At 44.9% G+C, this 18701-nt stretch overlaps 4 protein-coding genes across 5 annotated transcripts; all 4 read left to right on the top strand.

Annotated features, from left to right (window-relative positions):
• Positions 1 to 1672: 1672 nt before the first annotated feature.
• Positions 1673 to 5509, top strand: LOC116199683 (D-xylose-proton symporter-like 3, chloroplastic). Its single transcript, XM_031530146.1, has 14 exons — positions 1673 to 2032; positions 2131 to 2234; positions 2421 to 2499; positions 2608 to 2667; positions 2752 to 2818; positions 2904 to 3028; positions 3123 to 3224; positions 3449 to 3826; positions 3897 to 3944; positions 4047 to 4109; positions 4215 to 4295; positions 4383 to 4481; positions 4616 to 4753; positions 4851 to 5509. Exons 1-14 carry the CDS (start codon positions 1805 to 1807, stop codon positions 4983 to 4985), a joined length of 1707 nt encoding a protein of 568 aa, XP_031386006.1. The 5' UTR covers positions 1673 to 1804; the 3' UTR covers positions 4986 to 5509.
• Positions 5510 to 5852: 343 nt separating this feature from the next.
• Positions 5853 to 8733, top strand: LOC116199686 (ribulose bisphosphate carboxylase/oxygenase activase, chloroplastic-like). Of its 2 annotated transcripts, none has more exons than XM_031530149.1 (6): positions 5853 to 6207; positions 6306 to 6625; positions 7152 to 7257; positions 7358 to 7443; positions 7631 to 8103; positions 8191 to 8733. In XM_031530149.1, the coding sequence occupies exons 1-6, from the start codon at positions 6166 to 6168 to the stop codon at positions 8487 to 8489; spliced, it is 1326 nt and encodes a 441-aa protein (XP_031386009.1). In that variant the 5' UTR covers positions 5853 to 6165; the 3' UTR covers positions 8490 to 8733. The 2 variants fall into 2 exon arrangements, with proteins under 2 accessions (XP_031386009.1, XP_031386010.1); XM_031530150.1 differs by having other exon boundaries at positions 6038 to 6195.
• A 352-nt stretch (positions 8734 to 9085) lies between these two features.
• LOC116200633 lies at positions 9086 to 14160 on the top strand. Its single transcript, XM_031531463.1, has 8 exons — positions 9086 to 9191; positions 9344 to 9943; positions 10003 to 10398; positions 10709 to 11478; positions 11638 to 12152; positions 12237 to 12673; positions 12818 to 12958; positions 14090 to 14160. The coding sequence occupies exons 1-8, from the start codon at positions 9086 to 9088 to the stop codon at positions 14158 to 14160; spliced, it is 3036 nt and encodes a 1011-aa protein (XP_031387323.1).
• A 278-nt stretch (positions 14161 to 14438) lies between these two features.
• Positions 14439 to 18283, top strand: LOC116199680 (protein TOC75-3, chloroplastic). Its single transcript, XM_031530142.1, has 8 exons — positions 14439 to 15366; positions 15471 to 15810; positions 15958 to 16179; positions 16263 to 16370; positions 16476 to 16667; positions 16760 to 17008; positions 17162 to 17416; positions 17734 to 18283. The coding sequence occupies exons 1-8, from the start codon at positions 14537 to 14539 to the stop codon at positions 17971 to 17973; spliced, it is 2436 nt and encodes an 811-aa protein (XP_031386002.1). The 5' UTR covers positions 14439 to 14536; the 3' UTR covers positions 17974 to 18283.
• The last annotated feature ends 418 nt before the right edge of the window (positions 18284 to 18701 follow it).

Below are 18701 nucleotides of genomic sequence, written 5' to 3'. Positions count from 1 at the left end.
TCCGAGTCTGGGAATCTATTGCCTAAAAACACAACGATCCTGAAATCCGTCATTCAAAATAACTAATGTACAACATGAGACATTCGTTGTAAGCAAAGGACGAGACATCAGTGTTTTCATCTTTCTTGCATACAAAAAATGGGTCGCTCTGTTTTGATTTGTCAATTGCACAGCGGCAACGTAGAATGGACAAAGATTGGAGGGGAATGAGAGAGGAGGAAAAAGAAAAAAGAAGAAGAAGAAGGTTCCGATCGGAATGCCAGTATACACACGCGAGGATACTATAGCACGCATCGCGACTGAAACATGGTGAGCATTGCCGTAGGGTCGTGCAACTTGGTCGGGCTTGGATGTCTCTTACCACTGAGAGCCTTCTTGTCACCAAGGCCTCGCTCCCTTCTAGGCGATGGGTCGTTACAGCTAGCCCTGGGGGACCGGTTGTTCCCAGCCATCCTAGGGAGCGGTTGTTACCGGCCATCCTAGGGGACCGGTCGTTGTTGTAGTCCTCACTCTCTGGGAACTGAGGAGGGCCTAGGATGTACACAGGGGACAGTAACGGTATCACCGATGAGCATGTCGGGCTCGAGGGATTCGCAGGGATGAACAAGCTGGGGGTTGCGTGGTGTGTGGCAATGGGTTCGAGGTGAGGGTCGGACTCGGGAGCATTCTTCTGGATCTTCTCCGGATTCTTCTTCTTCACGGACTTGGTGTCCTTCCCGGAGAGCCTGAGCAATCTCACGTTCTCCATCGTGTATGCAGGAAGAAAACGTTTTCCTAGGAATCCTCTGCTTAAGGATCAGGAAGAGAACCGATTCCTAGGAAAACTACGGACTTGTCTTCCTTATGGAATAACTTTTACGCAGACAAGCGTATAGGATCAGAATCAATAAATGAGACATCCTTCCGCGAATCTTAAAAGAAGGGAAAAGTTTGTTCAATGGCAAACAGATAAATTCTCTCTTTATTTTTATTTTTTTCCTGATATAACTGATGATGTTTTTTTATAGGAAATAACTGAGGATGTTGGGTCCTCTCTTATGGCTGTTATTTTTTCTAGCGTTCTTATAATTTTACAATCAACAAAACAAATTTTTTTTTTAGCTCTTTGCTTCCTAATTCCCTCATTTTCAGGAGAAAATTAAGCAAAAAACGCGTTGGAGTTACATGACTGTTTCTTCCTCCCCTCTCTCTCTCTCATATCCTCCCTTCCTTGGAGTTTGGACAGTAACTAATTAACGAGCCATGGATCTTTTTATTATCACGTTGTCTGTATGCCCCTCTTGTGTAACTCCAAGAGCACGCATCCTGTTCGCGGTAAAAACAGAATATTATTACTACTTGCCCTGCAGAACCAACAGCATGAACGAACAAAGCCATCGGAGTCCAGGTTTAGGAAAAATGGATGGCAGGGTCTACATGGTTTCCGATATCTTGATTCCGGACGTCCCAAGTTCGACCAGCCTGTTATTTTGAAGCCCAACACGCGGGTGTGGTGGCACATCGAGATGCACTTGATAAGAACTACTCGGAAAAAAAAATTGAGAAAGGAGATGAAATTGAGGTCCCAAATTGAGAAAACATAAGAACTTTTAGGGAGCAAAAAAGAGATTAAACCAAAATGAGTATCCAATTGTCAGTGACTCAATGGAGACTCATCAAGAAAATATCGCTCATCACAGAGCGGATTACAACCGGACAGGACACAGCCCACCAACAGACAAGAAGACTACTTTTTTTTGTTAACCGTCTCTGATCTTCATCATCCGTCCTTCACTTCTCCAAGAGAGCTCAGCCTTCTGCTGCAATGGCTTACTCTTGCAGTGCATCTGCCCAAACTCTGTTGAAGCTCAAGCCTTCTAGCTCGAGCCCTAATCCCCAGTTCCCTGCTTTCCTCAAACCCACCAAGCACCAGCCTTTCATCTCCTCCACAACTGCCCATGTTGACCCATCTCATCCCTTGACCGATAGGAGCCATTTCAGAGCCAAAAATCCAATCTTTACCCTTCTCCCTGGTCCAAGAACTCAGTTCTCTGTAAACCTTTAAGCTCATTTGACTCTCTTTCTGCTTTATCTATTTGTTTCTGAGCAAATTTTGATGTGGGAGTTTTCTGATTTTGTTTCTGTTGGCAGGTTGCTGCACAGAGGGAGTACGGCTCAGTAGGAGGGGAGGACGAGTCAGTTTCGCCCAATTCGGCCAGTCAAGAGGAATTCTCCTGGTCATCTGTTATCCTCCCGTATGTTCTTCTTTGTTCTCTGCCTTCCCTTTGATTTGATGTTGAGACTTGAGAGCTTAATGAGCTGAGTGATATGAAGTATGTGCAATTCCGTTGAAGGTAGACTTAATTAGTAAAACTAGTCTAATTAGACAACGTTGAGGGGCCAAATGGAATACAATTGTACCTGACAGTATGGAACTTCAGGTTCTTGTTTCCAGCACTGGGAGGGTTGTTATTTGGTTATGACATTGGCGCAACCTCGGGGGCAACCATTTCATTACAGGTACAAAAATGATGATCTTCATGTGCATGCATTTAGTTATCATTATATTTTTAAGGTGTGTCGATAGTAAAATGCAAGTTCTTTTGGTGTTATTTGACGATTTTGTAGTCTCCTGAGCTCAGCGGCATTACTTGGTACGACCTTTCAGCTATTCAGCTTGGTCTTGTGGTACGGTTTCAGTGTCTTAAAACACACACCACTTGCTCCTTCTCCATTTAATCAGATTTAAGCTTTTGATTCATTCATTTATAGGTTAGCGGTTCTCTATATGGAGCTCTTTTGGGTTCCCTTCTCGTCTACCCGATAGCGGATTTTCTTGGTACTCTCTTGCCTGCTTCTTGTTTGCAATTCTGAAATCTGGGGCTTAATCTGTGATGCCTAACCATTGCCTAAATCCTGTGAAGGGAGGAGGCGGGAGCTCATTATTGCCTCAGTTCTCTATGCAACTGGTGGTCTGCTCACAGCATTTGCCCCAGGTCTGAGTGTTCTCTTGATAGGAAGACTATTGTATGGACTCGGTATTGGCCTGGTGAGATACTTGGAGAAAATTTCACTAGTATTTGTGGAAGATTTCTCATGCTTGAATCTAATTAAGACCTGACAGTTCTAATCTTTTTTTGCAGGCCATGCATGGGGCTCCTCTCTATATTGCGGAAACTTGCCCGTCTCAGATTCGGGGGACTCTTATATCATTGAAGGAACTATTCATAGTTCTTGGAATTCTGGTAATTCTAATGGAATCGACTTTTTTTTTTTATCAGTAGTAGAAGAGAAAATTTAGACTAAATAAACGGGATCTTGGGGTCAACAAGATGTGGAAACCAAAGTCTGCACCCTGTTACTGTGATATAGCTTATTTTCAAAAAAAAAAAAAACCGAAAAGCATAACAACGGTGTTTGCTTTAACAAATTGTAAAAACCTCTTGACAAAAGATCTATCTCGTTTCAGTTGGGGTATTTTGTGGGGAGTTTTTCAATCGATATGGTTGGAGGTTGGCGATACATGTATGGGATCAGCAACCCAGTCGCCTTGCTGATGGGCCTGGGGATGTGGAGCCTTTCACCATCTCCTCGGTGGCTACTTCTTAGGGCAGTTCAGGGAAAAGTGCCCTTGCAAGTGTACAAGGAGAAGGCCATCTTTGCCCTGAGCAAGCTAAGAGGCCGACCTGCTGGTGACAGAGTTTCTGAGAAGCAGATAGAGGACACCCTTGTCTCGTTAAAATCTGCATATGCTGAGGAGGAATCAGAGGGAAGTTTCTTGGAAGTTTTCCAGGGGCCGAGTTTAAAGGCCTTCGTGATTGGTGGAGGCTTAGTACTTTTTCAGCAGGTACATTTCTCTTTGCTTCAGGTCTCGGTTGTTTGATGACTGGAGGATAATGAATGAATTGATCTGACAGATAACTGGCCAACCGAGTGTTCTATATTATGCGGGCCCGATTCTTCAGGTACTAGGCATCAGATATTAATATTTATCTTGTTATATCATTGGTGTAAGTTAAATGCCCTGCAACTAATGTTCTCTCTATCTTGCTCCATACTACAATAAGAGTGCAGGATTCTCTGCTGCTGCCGATGCCACCCGACTTTCTGTTGTAATTGGCCTTTTCAAGGCACGTTCCATTAATCTGCTGAACAGTCTAAATGGTGAATTTTTCAGGCTCTCAAGATATTACCTCCATCTGATTATACTCCATTTCTTGTTGATTCTTCTGCAGTTGCTGATGACTTGGATAGCAGTTCTAAAGGTTGATGATCTTGGGAGAAGACCTTTGCTAATTGGAGGAGTTGGTGGTATTGTAAGTGTTATTTTCGTATGATTCTTTATTAGCACACGCATTGAGGTCGATCTGTTCCTGAACGAAGTCGCCAAAAATCTTGTTTAGGCTGCTTCATTACTTCTGCTTTCTGCATATTACAAGTTTCTCGGAGGATTCCCCCTTGTCGCTGTTGCTGCATTGCTCCTATATGTTGGCTGCTATCAGGTAATTACCGTGCCTCCTTGTAATAATGGTCGCAGCTTGTAGTTTCTCCCCCTATTGCATTAAGAAGATGAGCGGCTACTAGATTAACGAGGATATTTTCTAACAGATAAAGTGATCTTTGTGTTGATTTTCAGATATCGTTTGGGCCAATAAGCTGGCTCATGGTGTCGGAAATATTTCCTTTGCGTACGCGTGGGCGGGGAATCAGTCTAGCGGTTCTTACAAATTTCGGTTCCAATGCAATTGTGACCTTTGCATTCTTTCCACTGAAGGTGTAATATGGTTTTCAGCTCAATCCTTCTCCCGTGATCTCGGTTTTCTCTAGAATCCTTGTGAAATGATGCTGTGCATTGTCTTTTGATTTTGCAGGAAGCGCTGGGAGCTGAAAATGTTTTCCTCTTGTTCGGTGCCATTGCTCTGGTGTCACTCTTATTCGTAGTACTTCTCGTCCCGGAGACTAAAGGGCTGAGCTTGGAAGAAATCGAGTCCAAAATCCTCAAGTGAAAAGTGGAAGAGCACAAAATAATCTAACGTGAGTTCTCGGATCTACAAAAATCTCGAACAAGTGTCTGAATGGCGTATCTCATGTGGGTATTAGATTGGAAGAGCTCCTTCCAGCAATCTCACTATGTTCAGTTTCATACGGTACTCGTTTTATCAGTATTGGTCGAGTGAAAACAGAGCAGACAGTCTCGGCAACTGGTTTCTTCTTCGAGACATCTGTTTGTAAAAATTACGGTTCATGTAAATTCACGTAATACTCGAGTAGACTTAAAACTTCCAGATGTGCGAGTATATATGGCACCTTCCCTGTAATTCCTAGAGATATAGAGACATGATATGTGTTCCGTTCTGTTCTAAGCCATTTTTTTCCCCGAAAAGTTTGTATCAAAGAGATTCCAAGCCAGAAATGGCGAAACTGAGAATCCTTCAGCGAGTTCTGCAGCAGCTTGGTCGGGAGACCTTTCTGTCAAGGCGTGAGGATTTCTCATTTCGAATTCATTATTAAGACACTGAGACCTTTTTTTCAATAGTTTGGTGTTTCAAATTTGTTAAAAGATAAAGGTTATTCCGAGCAAATTGAAATAATTGAGTTTCTTAGCAATACAACTTCAAGAAGGTTTGTCCTTTACATAGATTTTTTCCTTTGATGCTTCAGGTCCTCGATTCATCCTGGCATGGCATTCACACATCACGAACCATCCCAGACCTTACACTTCCTTATCAGATCCTCTTAGTTCTTATGTTAGTATTATTATGGAAGGTGAAGGGAGGGAACAAGACGACCACTAAAATAAAAGCTCAATTTTAATGCACAGCCTATCAAGAAAATGAACCAAATTTAAGTGGCCAAGGAGCAACCTTTGAGCCCCGACCTCAAGAAGGGTCACTGGGGCAAGAAGCAGAGCAACCTCTTTTTCAAGATTTTTGTACCCATCTGGCCTCAGAGAGGGAGGCACCATAGAGCGCCACGTGGCAGCCAACCAAATCCTGACTGTGTGGAGGCCGAGGATTTGGCAAGCCTCACCACAAGTTGTCTAATTTGGGCACACTCGGAGGTTGCCCACCTTTATTACCAGACACACACGCACAGAAGGCTGCACCAGAACTCTCATCAGCAACTGAGCTGGAAGCCGTGAGAGACTGAAGACTCTTGGCTCCTTCCCCCAGTCAGCCTCAAGCAATGGCCTCCACTGTCTTCACCATCGGAACAGTTAAGACTCCGGTATAGTTCGGTTGCAGTGAACTCTGTTGTTGTTGCCGTTCGTTTTCTTGAATCATGTCAGCAGTTAGGTAAGGAGCTTTTTTTTTTTGTCTGTGCAGTTGAGCTTGAACAATGCCGGCTCCAGCGGTTCCATCCCGAGCTCGGTATTCCTGGGCAAAGGTCTGAAGAAGGTGAACTCGAGGTTCGTGGCCCCGAAGGCCTCATTCAGCAACTTCAAGGTTGTTGCAGCAGAGATTGATGAGGACGAGCAGACCGACAAGGACAGGTGGAAGGGCCTCGCCTACGACATGTCCGATGACCAGCAGGACATCACCCGAGGAAAGGGTATGGTGGACTCCCTCTTCCAGGCACCGCAAGACGCTGGGACCCACTACGCCGTCATGAGCTCCTACGAGTACCTCAGCACGGGTCTCCGACAGTAAGTTCAACAATGGCAATCTTACGTCGCGTTTTCATTCATGTTACACGGAGGAATGATAGAAAAGAATGGAACAGAAGAACGGTAAGAAGCAATTACAGCAGTAGCCTACATGTTGTGTGCTTGTTCCCCTGATTTTCTGGGTAAATTAGAGTCATCGATCTGTTTCAGAGTCATTTTTGCCTGTGGAAGTCCTGTCTGTGTCGATCAGGCCAAAACTGTCAGAAGCTGAATAGCTGAAATGAGAGTTTTCAGATCATATGTATTACAAAATTTCATAAGATATTCGAGCTTGGTCGTATCTCCAAGGCCTCGTGACATCATGCCATGTGTTAGCGAGCTTGTAGATCAGCTGGCAAGTGATTTCTCGGTATTTAGTTAAAACGGAAAAAAAAAAAGAGCTGTAGATTAATGCAACAAACGTTTCTAATGTAGGATCGACGATTGAAGGCAAACATAGATTCTCGAAGTACAGTAGTGTTGTTACTATTTCTGTTGATCTTGCAAACTACATTGTATCTTGCAGATACAGCTTGGACAACAACATGGACGGGTTCTACATTGCCCCGGCTTTCATGGACAAGCTCGTGGTTCACATTACCAAGAACTACATGACCCTCCCCAACATCAAGGTTCATATCCACACCCAACCTAGAGAAACACATGAACTTTAATTTTCAGTGATCAATCGAGTTTGGAGGTTCAGAATGTATCCTTTTGCTTTGTCTGCAGGTTCCTCTCATTCTAGGTATATGGGGAGGCAAAGGTCAGGGAAAATCCTTCCAGTGCGAGCTCGTGTTCGCCAAGATGGGCATCAAGTGAGTTCCAGTTTTCTCCATCGAGGCCGTGAAATGAAACACATAGCTTGGTTTCAGAAAACCGGGACTTTCCAGTTTTTTTCTTCTTGAACGCAAAGTTATTAAGCGTGTTTAGCACAAGTAGATATCTGTTTCAAAACTTCGAGTACACTGTTTTAATAACTTTGACACAATATTGAACTTTCAGCGCGATCATGATGAGTGCTGGAGAGCTCGAGAGCGGGAATGCCGGAGAGCCTGCTAAGTTGATCCGACAGAGGTACCGTGAGGCTGCTGACATCATCAAGAAGGGTAAGATGGCCTGCCTCTTCATCAATGATCTCGACGCTGGTGCGGGTCGTCTCGGTGGGACCACCCAGTACACCGTGAACAACCAGATGGTGAACGCCACCCTCATGAACATTGCCGATAACCCGACCAACGTCCAGCTCCCTGGTATGTACAACAAGGAGGAGAACCCCCGTGTCCCTATCATCGTCACTGGTAACGACTTCTCCACTCTGTACGCCCCTCTGATCCGTGACGGTCGTATGGAGAAGTTCTACTGGGCACCAACCCGTGAGGACCGTATTGGTGTCTGCACTGGTATCTTCAAGAGCGACAACGTCCCCGAGGAAGAGATCGTCAAACTCGTTGACACTTTCCCCGGACAATCCATTGGTAAGTCCACAAATCTTGAACGATGACTTATGAGCTTATCTAAAAGTTCAACAGCTTCAAATCACACTGAACTCTCACCGAATGCAGATTTCTTTGGTGCCCTGAGGGCTCGGGTGTATGACGACGAGGTGAGGAAGTGGATCTCGGGTGTGGGAGTCGATACGATCGGGAAGAAGCTCGTGAACTCCAAGGAGGGCCCACCAACCTTCGAGCAGCCTAAGATGACCCTCGAGAAGCTGCTCGAGTACGGGAACATGCTCGTCCAGGAGCAGGAGAACGTCAAGAGAGTCCAGCTGGCCGACAAGTACTTGAGCGAGGCGGCCCTTGGAGATGCCAACAAGGACGCCATGGAGAGAGGAACTTTCTTCAACAACAAACCCAACTAAGGAATTCAAATGTCGTACCGACCATCGGTGTTTGAACGTGCCGTTGGACGTCTTCCAGTTTTAGTCGAATTAGAGGCCCTTCTTTTCCGTTTCTTCTCTTTTGTGATTACAAATTTTGGCAATGCCAAAAGGTCCAGAAGGTTGTGATATCATATCAGCAAGGGGGATGGAGAATTGTTGTTGAAAGGTGTTTCTATATTGACTGAATTTGCAACTATGATCGTCTTATTTTAGTTCCGCCGAATCTCTCTGTTCTTCATTGATGAAATTCTTTCTTTCCTTCTGCTGCAGCAGGTTAATTCCTAAACCATAATAAATCATTCTGAAACACAAGTCTCTTTCAACTCGCGAAATGAATCCGAGAATCCCGATTTCATCATGCCTTTGCTCCAACCCAGAGCGCTCTCGCCTCGACTTTCCTTCAAAAAAATCACCTTCCCTCGAAGAACCAAATATGAAAGAAACATGAATGAAATGTCACATGTTTCCAAGCTTTCAAGCTTTGTCATTTACTATACTTCGCAGGGATGGATTGAGATCTTACTGCAGAAAGTCGAGATTTACGAGAAGAATCATGTCCGAGCCATGCAACGTTGATGGCAATAATACCTGCAGATGATCTTCTCCCAATTCATGGTTCAGTTGCCACTTCCAGCCGAAAGTTAGTTGTCGCCTGTAGGCGTTTCCAACAGTCGAAACTGAGTAATTTCAAGTGCAAAAACACTGAAGCATCTTCCTAACGGTTCGATTCGGCCACAACCGGAGCATCGACTCAAGCGGAAAAAATGTCTCCTCTGCAGTCAAAACTCCAGTACACGCTAGTAGGAATTTCTGCAATTTGAAACCTCCTTCAGAATTTCTGCAATTTGGAGTCGATCAGTGGTGCCACACGCTAGTAGGAAGTTTTATGGGCAAAGCTCCCGAATTTGGGAAGGTTGCCTCGGTTGCGAATGGTTTATGGGGGAAACAAGGGAGGGTAACTGTGAGCACTATGGGTTCACTGTTTGTGTTTCAATTCCTGAACGAAGAGGTAATGACATGGGTCTTAGAATCGGGGCCATGGCATGTGGAGAGGAAGTACCTAGTGTTGCAGAAATGGAGTCCTCAGTTCACTGAGGAGGTTCTAAACATGAGGAAAATGCCTATTTGGGTGCAGCTGAGGAAAATTCCCCTCCAATACTTCCATCCCAAAGGCATCAGCTACTTAGTGAGTGCCATTGGTAAACCATTGTATATGGACAGGGCTACTGCCCTTCGTTCTAGGTTGGACTATGCAAAGGTTTGTATCGAGGTGGAGGTTGAGAAAGAAATTCCTGAGTTTCTGACTGTCGACTTGGGTGATAATTACACGGTTAATGTGCTGGTGGATGTTCCTTGGTTGCCAGAAAAATGTGATCGCTGCAAAGCTTTTGGTCATCGTTGCAATAACGCAGCAGAAAGGCCACTGGAAGCTGGTTTGATGACCCCTAATGCACTTGAATCTACTGAATCTGCTGAGACGAGCTCCCCGCAGGACAGTCTGCTGTCTCCAAACCTGATGCGAGGAGCTGTCCTGCAGTGGAACCCGCTACACACCCTGCACACTTGGTTGCCGAGAAGTCCCCTGTCACTGTGACAAACATCTTCAATGCTAGCAGCTCTGTTCAGAAAGATAAAGCCCAAGGAACGCTGAGTGAAGACTTATCCAGAGGAAGGAATCAAGTTCTTACAAAAAAGCAAACCTTTGCTGACCTTGCTGAGGAGGTGGAAGGCCAAGAAAATGCTTCCAGCTCTGTAGACGAATGGGCAAATGCATCTACAAAGGAAGTTCAGCTTGGGGGAAAACGCCTTCCAAGAAGTGCATCGAAGGGAGTCGCTCAAGTAGTCTTGAAAGTGCAGGGCACAAGGAAGTCAAGGTCGAGTAAAGGAGGTAAACCTCCAAAATAAATTAATGTTTGTAGCTTCATGGAATGTTAGAGGGCTAAACGATCCTCTCAAACAGAAAATGGCATATAAATTTGTCCAGGAGTATGATTTAGGAATTTTTGCTATTATTGAAACACGTGTTAAGGAGATAAATTGTAAAAAAATAGTTGATGGATGGAAAGGTTGGTCTCTTTTTGAAAATTACCAGTTTGCTAGTACTGAAAGACTTTGGATAATGGTACGGGAGGATTTACAAGTGCAATTACTCGGTAAATCCAACCAATTTATTCACCTCCTTTTTAATGTGCCCAAAGGAGTTGGTTGGACTGCAATAACCTTTGTTTATGCTTCAAACAATATGCTGGAGAGACGGGTGCTATGGCAGGATTTGCAAGCATTGGCTGTAAACATGAGACACAGCTGGGTATTGATGGGGGATTTCAATGCGGTCAAGGGTACTGAGGAGGTTAAAGCTGTTGGGAGAGAGGTGGTCATCGACCAAAGCATGAGAGATTTCTCTGATTTCATGAATGCAGCTGAGCTCATAGACCACACTTCTATTGGTTGTTACTTTACGTGGAGTAATAAACGACAAGAGGGATTCCAAGTTAGGAAGATCGACAGAGTCTTAGTAAATGAAAAATGGTTTCAAGGGGACATAGCTTCAACTGTAGAATTCCTTCCCCCTGGTATCTCCGACCACTGCCCAGCTTTATTGAAATTTGGAGAAAAGGAGAACGCAGGTCCTAAGCCATTCAAATTTTTTCACTTCTGGATTGAACACTCGGGGTATATGGCACTGGTTGAGAGAGTCTGGTCCAAGACTCAAGAGGGTATCCCAATGGTTGTGCTTTACAAGAAGTTGAGATTCCTCAAGATGCAACTCAAGGATTTCAACATATCTAAATTTGGGAATGTGCACACACAGGTCACGGACCTACAGAATGAACTTGCTCAGGCTCAAGCTACATTGATGGAAAGCGCTTGCGAATCTCCAGAATCTATCAAGAAGGAAATGTACTTGAGGGTAAAGCTACTAGCAGCACTTGACAAGGAGGAGAAGCTCCTGAAACAGAAATCTCGGGTGGCATGGCTAAAAGCAGGAGATCAAAACACCTCATTCTTTCACAAAGCAGTAAAAGGCAGAAATGCAAAATCCACTATACGAGTCCTATACTCCACTTCGGGTGCCAAATTAGAAGGAGTGCAGGCAATTAAAGCTGAAGCAGTGAATTTCTATTAGGGTCTTATTGGGAGGAAGGATGACTATATCAGGGGAGTCTCGGCCTCTATGCTTTCCTCCATCTTCAAGAGGAAAGTGCCCGCTTCCAAATATCAGATGCTCCTGTCTCCTATAGCGGATGCTGAGATCAAAGAAGCCTTATTCTCGATGGGTAATGACAAGTCACCGGGCCCGGATGGTTTCACAGCTTTTTTCTTTAAGCATGCCTGGCACATCGTTCAACATGACTTCACTAAAGCTGTGCAGCACTTCTTCTCCTCAGGAAAGCTTCGAAGGGAGGTAAACTCAACTATTATTGTCTTAGTTCCAAAGAAGGAGAAAGCTGATTGCATGAAAGATTTTCGGCCTATATCGTGCTGTAATGTAGTTTACAAATGCATTACTAAGGTGCTTGCCAATAGATTGAAAGAAGTACTCCCTGATATTATCAGCTTAAATCAAACAGCTTTTGTGCAAGGAAGGAGAATTTCGGATAATGTTTTACTTGCCCATGAGCTTGTGAGAAACTACCACAGGCAAGGAGTATCCCCTTGATGTGCTATAAAGATAGATCTTATGAAGGCCTTTGACTCTTTAAGTTGGGATTTCATTCTCAACAGTTTGGAAGCCATGGGATTTCCTCCCATTTTTCTCTGGTGGATTAAAGGTTGCATCACCTCGCCTTATTTTTCTGTGGCTATTAACGGATCCTTAGCAGGATACTTCCCAGGCCAACGAGGAGTTAGACAGGGTGACCCACTATCCCCATTTCTTTTCGTCATTGCCATGGAGGTATTCTCACAGCTTATGGATTCGGCTGCAGCTGAAGGTAAAGTTGGCTATCATCCTAGATGTAAGTCACTTCAATTAACCCATCTATGCTTTGCGGATGATTTGCTGCTATTCACAAATGGTTCTAAGACGTCCATTGCTGCCATTCTTGATCTGTTGAACACATTTTATCATTGGTCTGGCTTGAAGTTGAACCCTGAAAAGTCTGAAATATTTACGGGAGGCATCTCTGGGGAATCTGTGCTTGATCTGATGACTTGGTCAGGTTTTAAAAGAGGTGTGCTCCCTGTGCGTTATTTAGGTCTCCCCCTTATATCTGGGAAACTCTCTTCAAGGAATTGTGAAGCCCTAACTGAGAGAATTGTGAAAAGAATCAAGAGTTGGTCTGTGAAGCACCTGTCTTATGCAGGTAGATTGCAATTGATCAACTCTGTCCTCTTTAGTATGGCCAGTTACTGGTGCTCCCACTTCATTCTTCCAAAACAAGTTGTAAAGCTAGTGCATCAGAAATGTCGATCATTCCTCTGGAAAGGTCTCGAACAACACACAGGTAGGGGCAAAATCAGTTGGGAGACCGTTTGTCTTCCCAAAGCTGAGGGAGGCCTCGGCATCAAAGATTTAAGTTTGTGGAACAAGGTTTGTGTGCTGAAAAACTTATGGTCTCTCCTAGCGAGTTCAGGGTCCCTTTGGGTTGCGTGGGCCAAGAAGCACTTAACAAAAGGCCGAAGTCTTTGGTCTTTACGTATACCTGGAGATTGCTCATGGAATTGGAGGAAACTAATGCAACTTAGACCTCTGATGTTTCCTTATGTTAGTTGTGAAGTTGGCTCTGGCACAACAGTCTCATTTTGGCATGATACTTGGCTTCCAGTCGGTCCTTTGATCAAATTTTGCTGCAGAGGACTTCAATGCTTCCCTTCTCTTAGTGAGCATGTAAATATTAGCGCTGTCCTAACGGAAGGCCATTGGCATTGGCCGAGGAGCTCTGACCCACAAGCCTCTTTGATCCGAGACATGGCCGCTAATCTCGAACCTTCCAACCAGGATAGAGTTTTATGGTCTCTTCACAAATCGGGGCAATATTCTCTTGCTAATGCCTGGAAGTGTTTAAGGCCCAGCAGTCCAAGAATTGAATGGAGCAATGCAATTTGGTTTGATGGGCACTTTCCTCGTTCTTCTTTTATTAGTTGGCTCTGTATTCACAACATATTAGCGACGAAGGATCGTCTTTTCAAATGGGGGATTCAGCTTCAAGCAACTGAATGTAATTTCTGTCATATGCAGTGGGAGACTCGCGACCATCTCTTTTTTGATTGTCCAGTCACCCAAGGAATTTGGAGAAGTTTGTTGGCTCGAATCGGCTTACACCGAACACAAGTATGCTGGAGTACGGAATTTCGTTGGATATCCTCTCTTCGAGGCAAGAAGCTTGATGTGATTTGCCTAAAGTTACTTTGGACACACTACATTTACAGCATATGGCGAGAGAGGAACGCTAGAATCTATCAAGGACAAACCTCATCTACAGCGGCTATGGTTCGAAAGATCTTTGCAGACGTAAAAGCAAAGTTATATGTACTCCCCCGATTCTCTCACAAAATTGTAAACTCTGTCATAGTCCATCACATCTTTTACCCTCTTGATAGTGCTAATAGTTAATCAATTTTCTTTTGGGGTGTAGACTGGGAGTCCTTTGATGTTGGTGATGATGTACAGGATAAATGGTCTCTTGATGTAAATCATTTTGATTAATGAAAGTCTCTACCATTTATCCAAAAAAAAAAAAACTCCAGTACACACTCTCAACCTAGTGAATCACACCAAGACCAGGACTACGAAGGAGCCGAATACGTCTAGACTATTGGAGTGACTTGGGAACACGATAGCGATAAGCACGACCCTGCGGAGCATTGTCGAACCGCTCGAATAGTTTAGGGGGTTCACTGCAATTAACACAATCAGCCGAACCTCAAGGCCCAATTTTGCATTTTGCTTAGATTTGTCCGCAAACTCCCGTTAGCCCAAAGCACTAAACCCTCTCTCTGTCTCTCTCCCCCCCCTTATCTTCTTCTCTCTCAATCAGCCAGTGAGAGAGAGAGAGACAGAGAGACAGAGAGAGAGTGGAAGAATGCCGTCATTCGCCGCCTCCAACCACCTCCTCAGCCCCGCCCTCGCCCACTCCCTCACGTCCCGCCGCAGACTTCCGTCGTCGTCATCCTCCCAGAACCCTAAATTCGTTCCCTCTGTCAAATGCAGCCTTCCCTCGAGCAACCCCACCTCCGATTCCCCCAAAACCCTAAACCCCACCACCATCTTCACCGCCCTCAAGAAACCTTTTTCCGCCACCGCCGTTGCTGCCGCCTCATTCTCCATCCTCCTCCATTTCTCCCCCATTGAGCTCTCCGGTGGAGGCGCCAACCCCCCCGGCTCCGGGGGCGGCGGAGGTGGATGGGGGGATGGGGGTGGTGGGGATTCTGGCGGAGGTGGATTCTGGCAGAGGATTTTCTCCGCCGCGCCTGCTATCGCCGACGAGCCACAGAACCAGGAGTGGGACTCCCACGGCCTGCCTGCCAACATTGTCGTCCAGCTCAACAAGCTCAGCGGGTTCAAGAAGTACAAGCTCTCTGAGATCTTGTTCTTCGATAGGAGGAGGTGGGCTACCGTCGGCACTGAGGATTCGTTCTTCGAGATGGTGTCTCTTCGGCCCGGGGGCGTCTACACCAAGGCTCAGCTGCAAAAGGAGCTCGAGACACTGGCCACCTGTGGGATGTTCGAGAAGGTCGACATGGAGGGCAAGACGAACCCCGATGGGACTCTGAACCTCACCATCTCCTTCACCGAGAGCACTTGGCAGTCTGCTGACAAGTTCCGGTGCATCAATGTGGGCTTGATGGCTCAGTCAAAGCCAATTGAGATGGATCCCGACATGACTGACAAGGAGAAACTCGAGTACTACAGGTGCTGCCACGCTTTCTCAATTCGATCTAATGCTTAACCGAATGGAGCCTTGGTGTTTTGTCTTTCGATTTTGTGATACGCGTTCTATTCTATCAATTCAATAGGAGCCAAGAGAAGGACTATCGGAGGAGAATCGATAGGGCGAGACCCTGTCTTTTGCCGGGTCCTGTGCACAGGGAGATTCTGCAGATGTTAAGGGAGCAGGGCAAGGTGAGCGCGAGGTTGCTGCAGAAGATCAGGGATAGGGTCCAGAAATGGTACCATGATGAAGGGTATGCCTGTGCTCAAGTTGTGAATTTTGGCAATTTGAATACTAAGGAAGTCGTGTGCGAGGTGGTGGAAGGAGACATTACCCAGCTCATGATCCAGTTCCAGGACAAGCTTGGCAATGTCGTCGAAGGGAACACGCAGTTGCCTGTGATTAGAAGAGAATTGCCCAAACAGGTAAAATTTTCGTAATGTCTGATATTGATTACTTGCAAATGTATGATTCTGCCTTGACATGTTTAGATTATCCACAAGTTTACTATAGTATGTCCTTTGTGTTAGTAACTTGATTATCTGTGATTCCATGCACGAATGGCTTAACAGCTTCGGCAAGGCCATGTTTTCAACATAGAAGCTGGGAAACAAGCTCTCAGGAACATAAACTCTCTAGCTCTGTTTTCGAACATAGAAGTGAACCCACGGCCTGATGAGAAGAACGAGGGAGGCATTATTGTCGAGATTAAACTTAAGGAGCTCGAACAGAAACAGGCTGAAGTTAGCACAGAATGGAGTATTGTCCCTGGACGTGGAGGGCGCCCCACGTTGGTAAAATCTTGCACACATTTGGGGCTTCCTTGTGAAATTGATTATTGTGTGCTCATTTTGCTTCTCATACATTACTTGTCCAGGCTTCGCTTCAGCCTGGAGGAACTGTTTCCTTCGAGCACAAAAATATCAAAGGGCTCAACAGATCTATTCTTGGTTCAGTGACAACCAGCAACTTCTTAAACCCTCAAGTAAGCTAATCTTAATGCGTCTAACTTAATGGCTATCTTCATAATACTTGTTTAACTGTTTTGTGGCTTATTTTATGTTTTTTTTTTCTTTTTTTCCCTCAATAGGATGATCTTGCTTTTAAGCTCGAGTATGTTCATCCATATCTCGATGGTGTCTACAATCCAAGGAATCGTACACTTCGTGCGAGCTGCTTTAATAGCAGGAAACTGAGTCCGGTCTTTACAGGGGGGCCTGGTGTTGATGAAGTACCCCCAATATGGGTTGATCGAGCTGGACTTAAAGCCAATATAACGGAGGTGATTTGTTGAGCCTTTTCATCTTGATTTTCAAAAACCCATGATATTTTGTTTTTTGGCCTCATCGTGACAAGCTTGTGTGTTTTCCTCAGAACTTCACCCGTCAAAGCAAATTCACTTATGGGCTTGTGATGGAAGAGGTGACGACTCGTGATGAGGGCAGCCACATCTCTCCTACCGGCCAGAGAGTGTTGCCGAGTGGGGGAATCAGTGCAGATGGACCCCCAACGACCCTCAGTGGGACTGGTATCGATCGAATGGCATTCTTACAAGCAAACATCACTCGTGACAACACCAAGTATGTTAATGGTGCCATTGTTGGTCAAAGGAATGTGTTTCAGGTGGGGTTTTCATTTGCCTCATTCTTTTACCAGTCAAAGATGTTTGTAAAATTATTCTATCGCATATTAGAGTTGATGCATCTATTGGTTGCTCGATTTTCATGTCTCACAGGTCAGATTTCTTTCTTTCTAATATGTTCTTGTACTTTGCAGCTGGACCAAGGCCTAGGCATTGGGAGCAAATTCCCATTCTTTAACCGCCACCAGCTTACCTGTACGGGATTTTTCCAGTTAAAGCAAGTCGAGGAAGGTGCTGGCAAACCGCCACCCCCTGTCCTGGTTCTTCATGGCCATTACGGGGGCTGTATAGGGGACCTCCCAAGTTATGATGCTTTCACTCTTGGAGGTCCCTACTCAGTTAGGGGTTACAATATGGGCGAGTTGGGTGCAGCTAGAAATATACTCGAGGTACGATAGACTCCTGCATGAAATATGATTTACTTGTGTGTGTGTTTTTTTTTCTTTTTTGGCCTCAGCATTTTATGCACTTTGGTACGAGCAAAATGAAAGGAAATAGGAAATTCAACATATTCGCCATATGAAACAATCCTATTCTACATGTATGCTCTAACATTAGTTTCAGTTTTCTTCTTCATATGGCTATGTAGCACTAGTGCTACTATTCCATGTGTGGAATGACTTGTCTTAAACATGTAAAGGCATGAGATGAGACCCGATCTAGAACTGTGGTGTAATTAGTTAACCTCTCAAATTGCCACCTGCAGCTTGCGGCTGAGCTCAGGGTACCTGTGAGGAACACCCACATGTACGTATTTGCGGAACATGGGAATGACCTGGGAAGTTCAAAACTTGTGAAAGGGAACCCAACAGAGGTCTACCGGCGCTTGGGCCATGGCTCGTCTTATGGGTTTGGACTCAAGTTCGGGCTGGTACGAGCAGAATATGCTGTCGATCACAACTCTGGCACTGGATCGGTGTTCCTTCGGTTTGGAGAAAGATTTTGATGTGCTTTTCTGTTTTCCTTTTGATGGGAATTCAATCTTGGCTAGGAATAACTGGTACACAAGTTTTTGTGGATCCCTTGAGGTCTTTTCCAGGGTGGTTAGGGATTAGATATTTCCTTGACTTAAAATTGAGGTATCTTCGGCATAGTTATACAGTGAGGTCTGGATTCGTAAGGACTCCTTTCGTGTTTGAAAGGAGTTGTTCGTAATGATTTACTTGTACACTCATCTCCCTCACTGGCTTGATTTTTGCTCATGGCAGTCGGAAAGTGACCAATTTCCTTTCTGAGTTATAGACACACACCCACAACGGAAGTATCTATGCTATGGATCTGATCTTCTCTAATTAGATCAGCGGATTTTGTTTGTTCATATTAGATTTGGAGGTGGAGATTATCCATCGAAGACTTGGCATAGTGTATTCATTCCCAATCGAGCTACTTAGTCGAGCATTGACCCGTAAGTTCGTCATAGAAACATCAAGATTCGAGCTTGAAGATCTGCAAGCTTGTCGTAGACCTATCTAGAGTCAATCTCGTATCTTCTAGTGATCCTCCATTGGCTTGTGCGTAAACAAATCAAGAGATGACTTAGCTAGGATAGAATTCCCAACGGACGGGTCGGAAAACCCATTTTCATTTATATGATCATAAGCCAAGGCCTATATTCGGCAGGAAGCCGAGGTTTCACATTAGTTCGAAAATTGACAAAAATGGCAACAAGAATGC

The sequence above is a fragment of the Punica granatum genome, chromosome 3 (genome assembly GCF_007655135.1).
Source record: "Punica granatum isolate Tunisia-2019 chromosome 3, ASM765513v2, whole genome shotgun sequence".
NCBI lineage: Eukaryota > Viridiplantae > Streptophyta > Magnoliopsida > Myrtales > Lythraceae > Punica > Punica granatum.
Note: the sequence above shows the minus strand (reverse complement) of the source record. Positions and strands in the feature narration are given on the sequence as shown.

Excerpts from the sequence above, each read along its gene's own strand:
- LOC116199680 (XM_031530142.1), top strand. The coding sequence starts at position 14,537 with ATGCCGTCATTCGCCGCCTCCAACCACCTCCTCAGCCCCGCCCTCGCC. Across the intron at positions 15,367-15,470 it reads GAGAAACTCGAGTACTACAG|GAGCCAAGAGAAGGACTATC; the intron begins GTGCTGCCACGC and ends TCAATTCAATAG. Across the intron at positions 17,417-17,733 it reads CAGCTAGAAATATACTCGAG|CTTGCGGCTGAGCTCAGGGT; the intron begins GTACGATAGACT and ends TGCCACCTGCAG.
- LOC116199683 (XM_031530146.1), top strand. The coding sequence starts at position 1,805 with ATGGCTTACTCTTGCAGTGCATCTGCCCAAACTCTGTTGAAGCTCAAG. Across the intron at positions 2,500-2,607 it reads GGGCAACCATTTCATTACAG|TCTCCTGAGCTCAGCGGCAT; the intron begins GTACAAAAATGA and ends ACGATTTTGTAG. Across the intron at positions 2,819-2,903 it reads CCCGATAGCGGATTTTCTTG|GGAGGAGGCGGGAGCTCATT; the intron begins GTACTCTCTTGC and ends AATCCTGTGAAG.
- LOC116200633 (XM_031531463.1), top strand. The coding sequence starts at position 9,086 with ATGGCAATAATACCTGCAGATGATCTTCTCCCAATTCATGGTTCAGTT. Across the intron at positions 12,153-12,236 it reads CTTGTGAGAAACTACCACAG|TTTGGAAGCCATGGGATTTC; the intron begins GCAAGGAGTATC and ends CATTCTCAACAG. Across the intron at positions 12,674-12,817 it reads TGATCTGATGACTTGGTCAG|GTAGATTGCAATTGATCAAC; the intron begins GTTTTAAAAGAG and ends TGTCTTATGCAG.
- LOC116199686 (XM_031530149.1), top strand. The coding sequence starts at position 6,166 with ATGGCCTCCACTGTCTTCACCATCGGAACAGTTAAGACTCCG. Across the intron at positions 6,626-7,151 it reads CTCAGCACGGGTCTCCGACA|ATACAGCTTGGACAACAACA; the intron begins GTAAGTTCAACA and ends TGTATCTTGCAG. Across the intron at positions 7,444-7,630 it reads TTCGCCAAGATGGGCATCAA|CGCGATCATGATGAGTGCTG; the intron begins GTGAGTTCCAGT and ends TTGAACTTTCAG.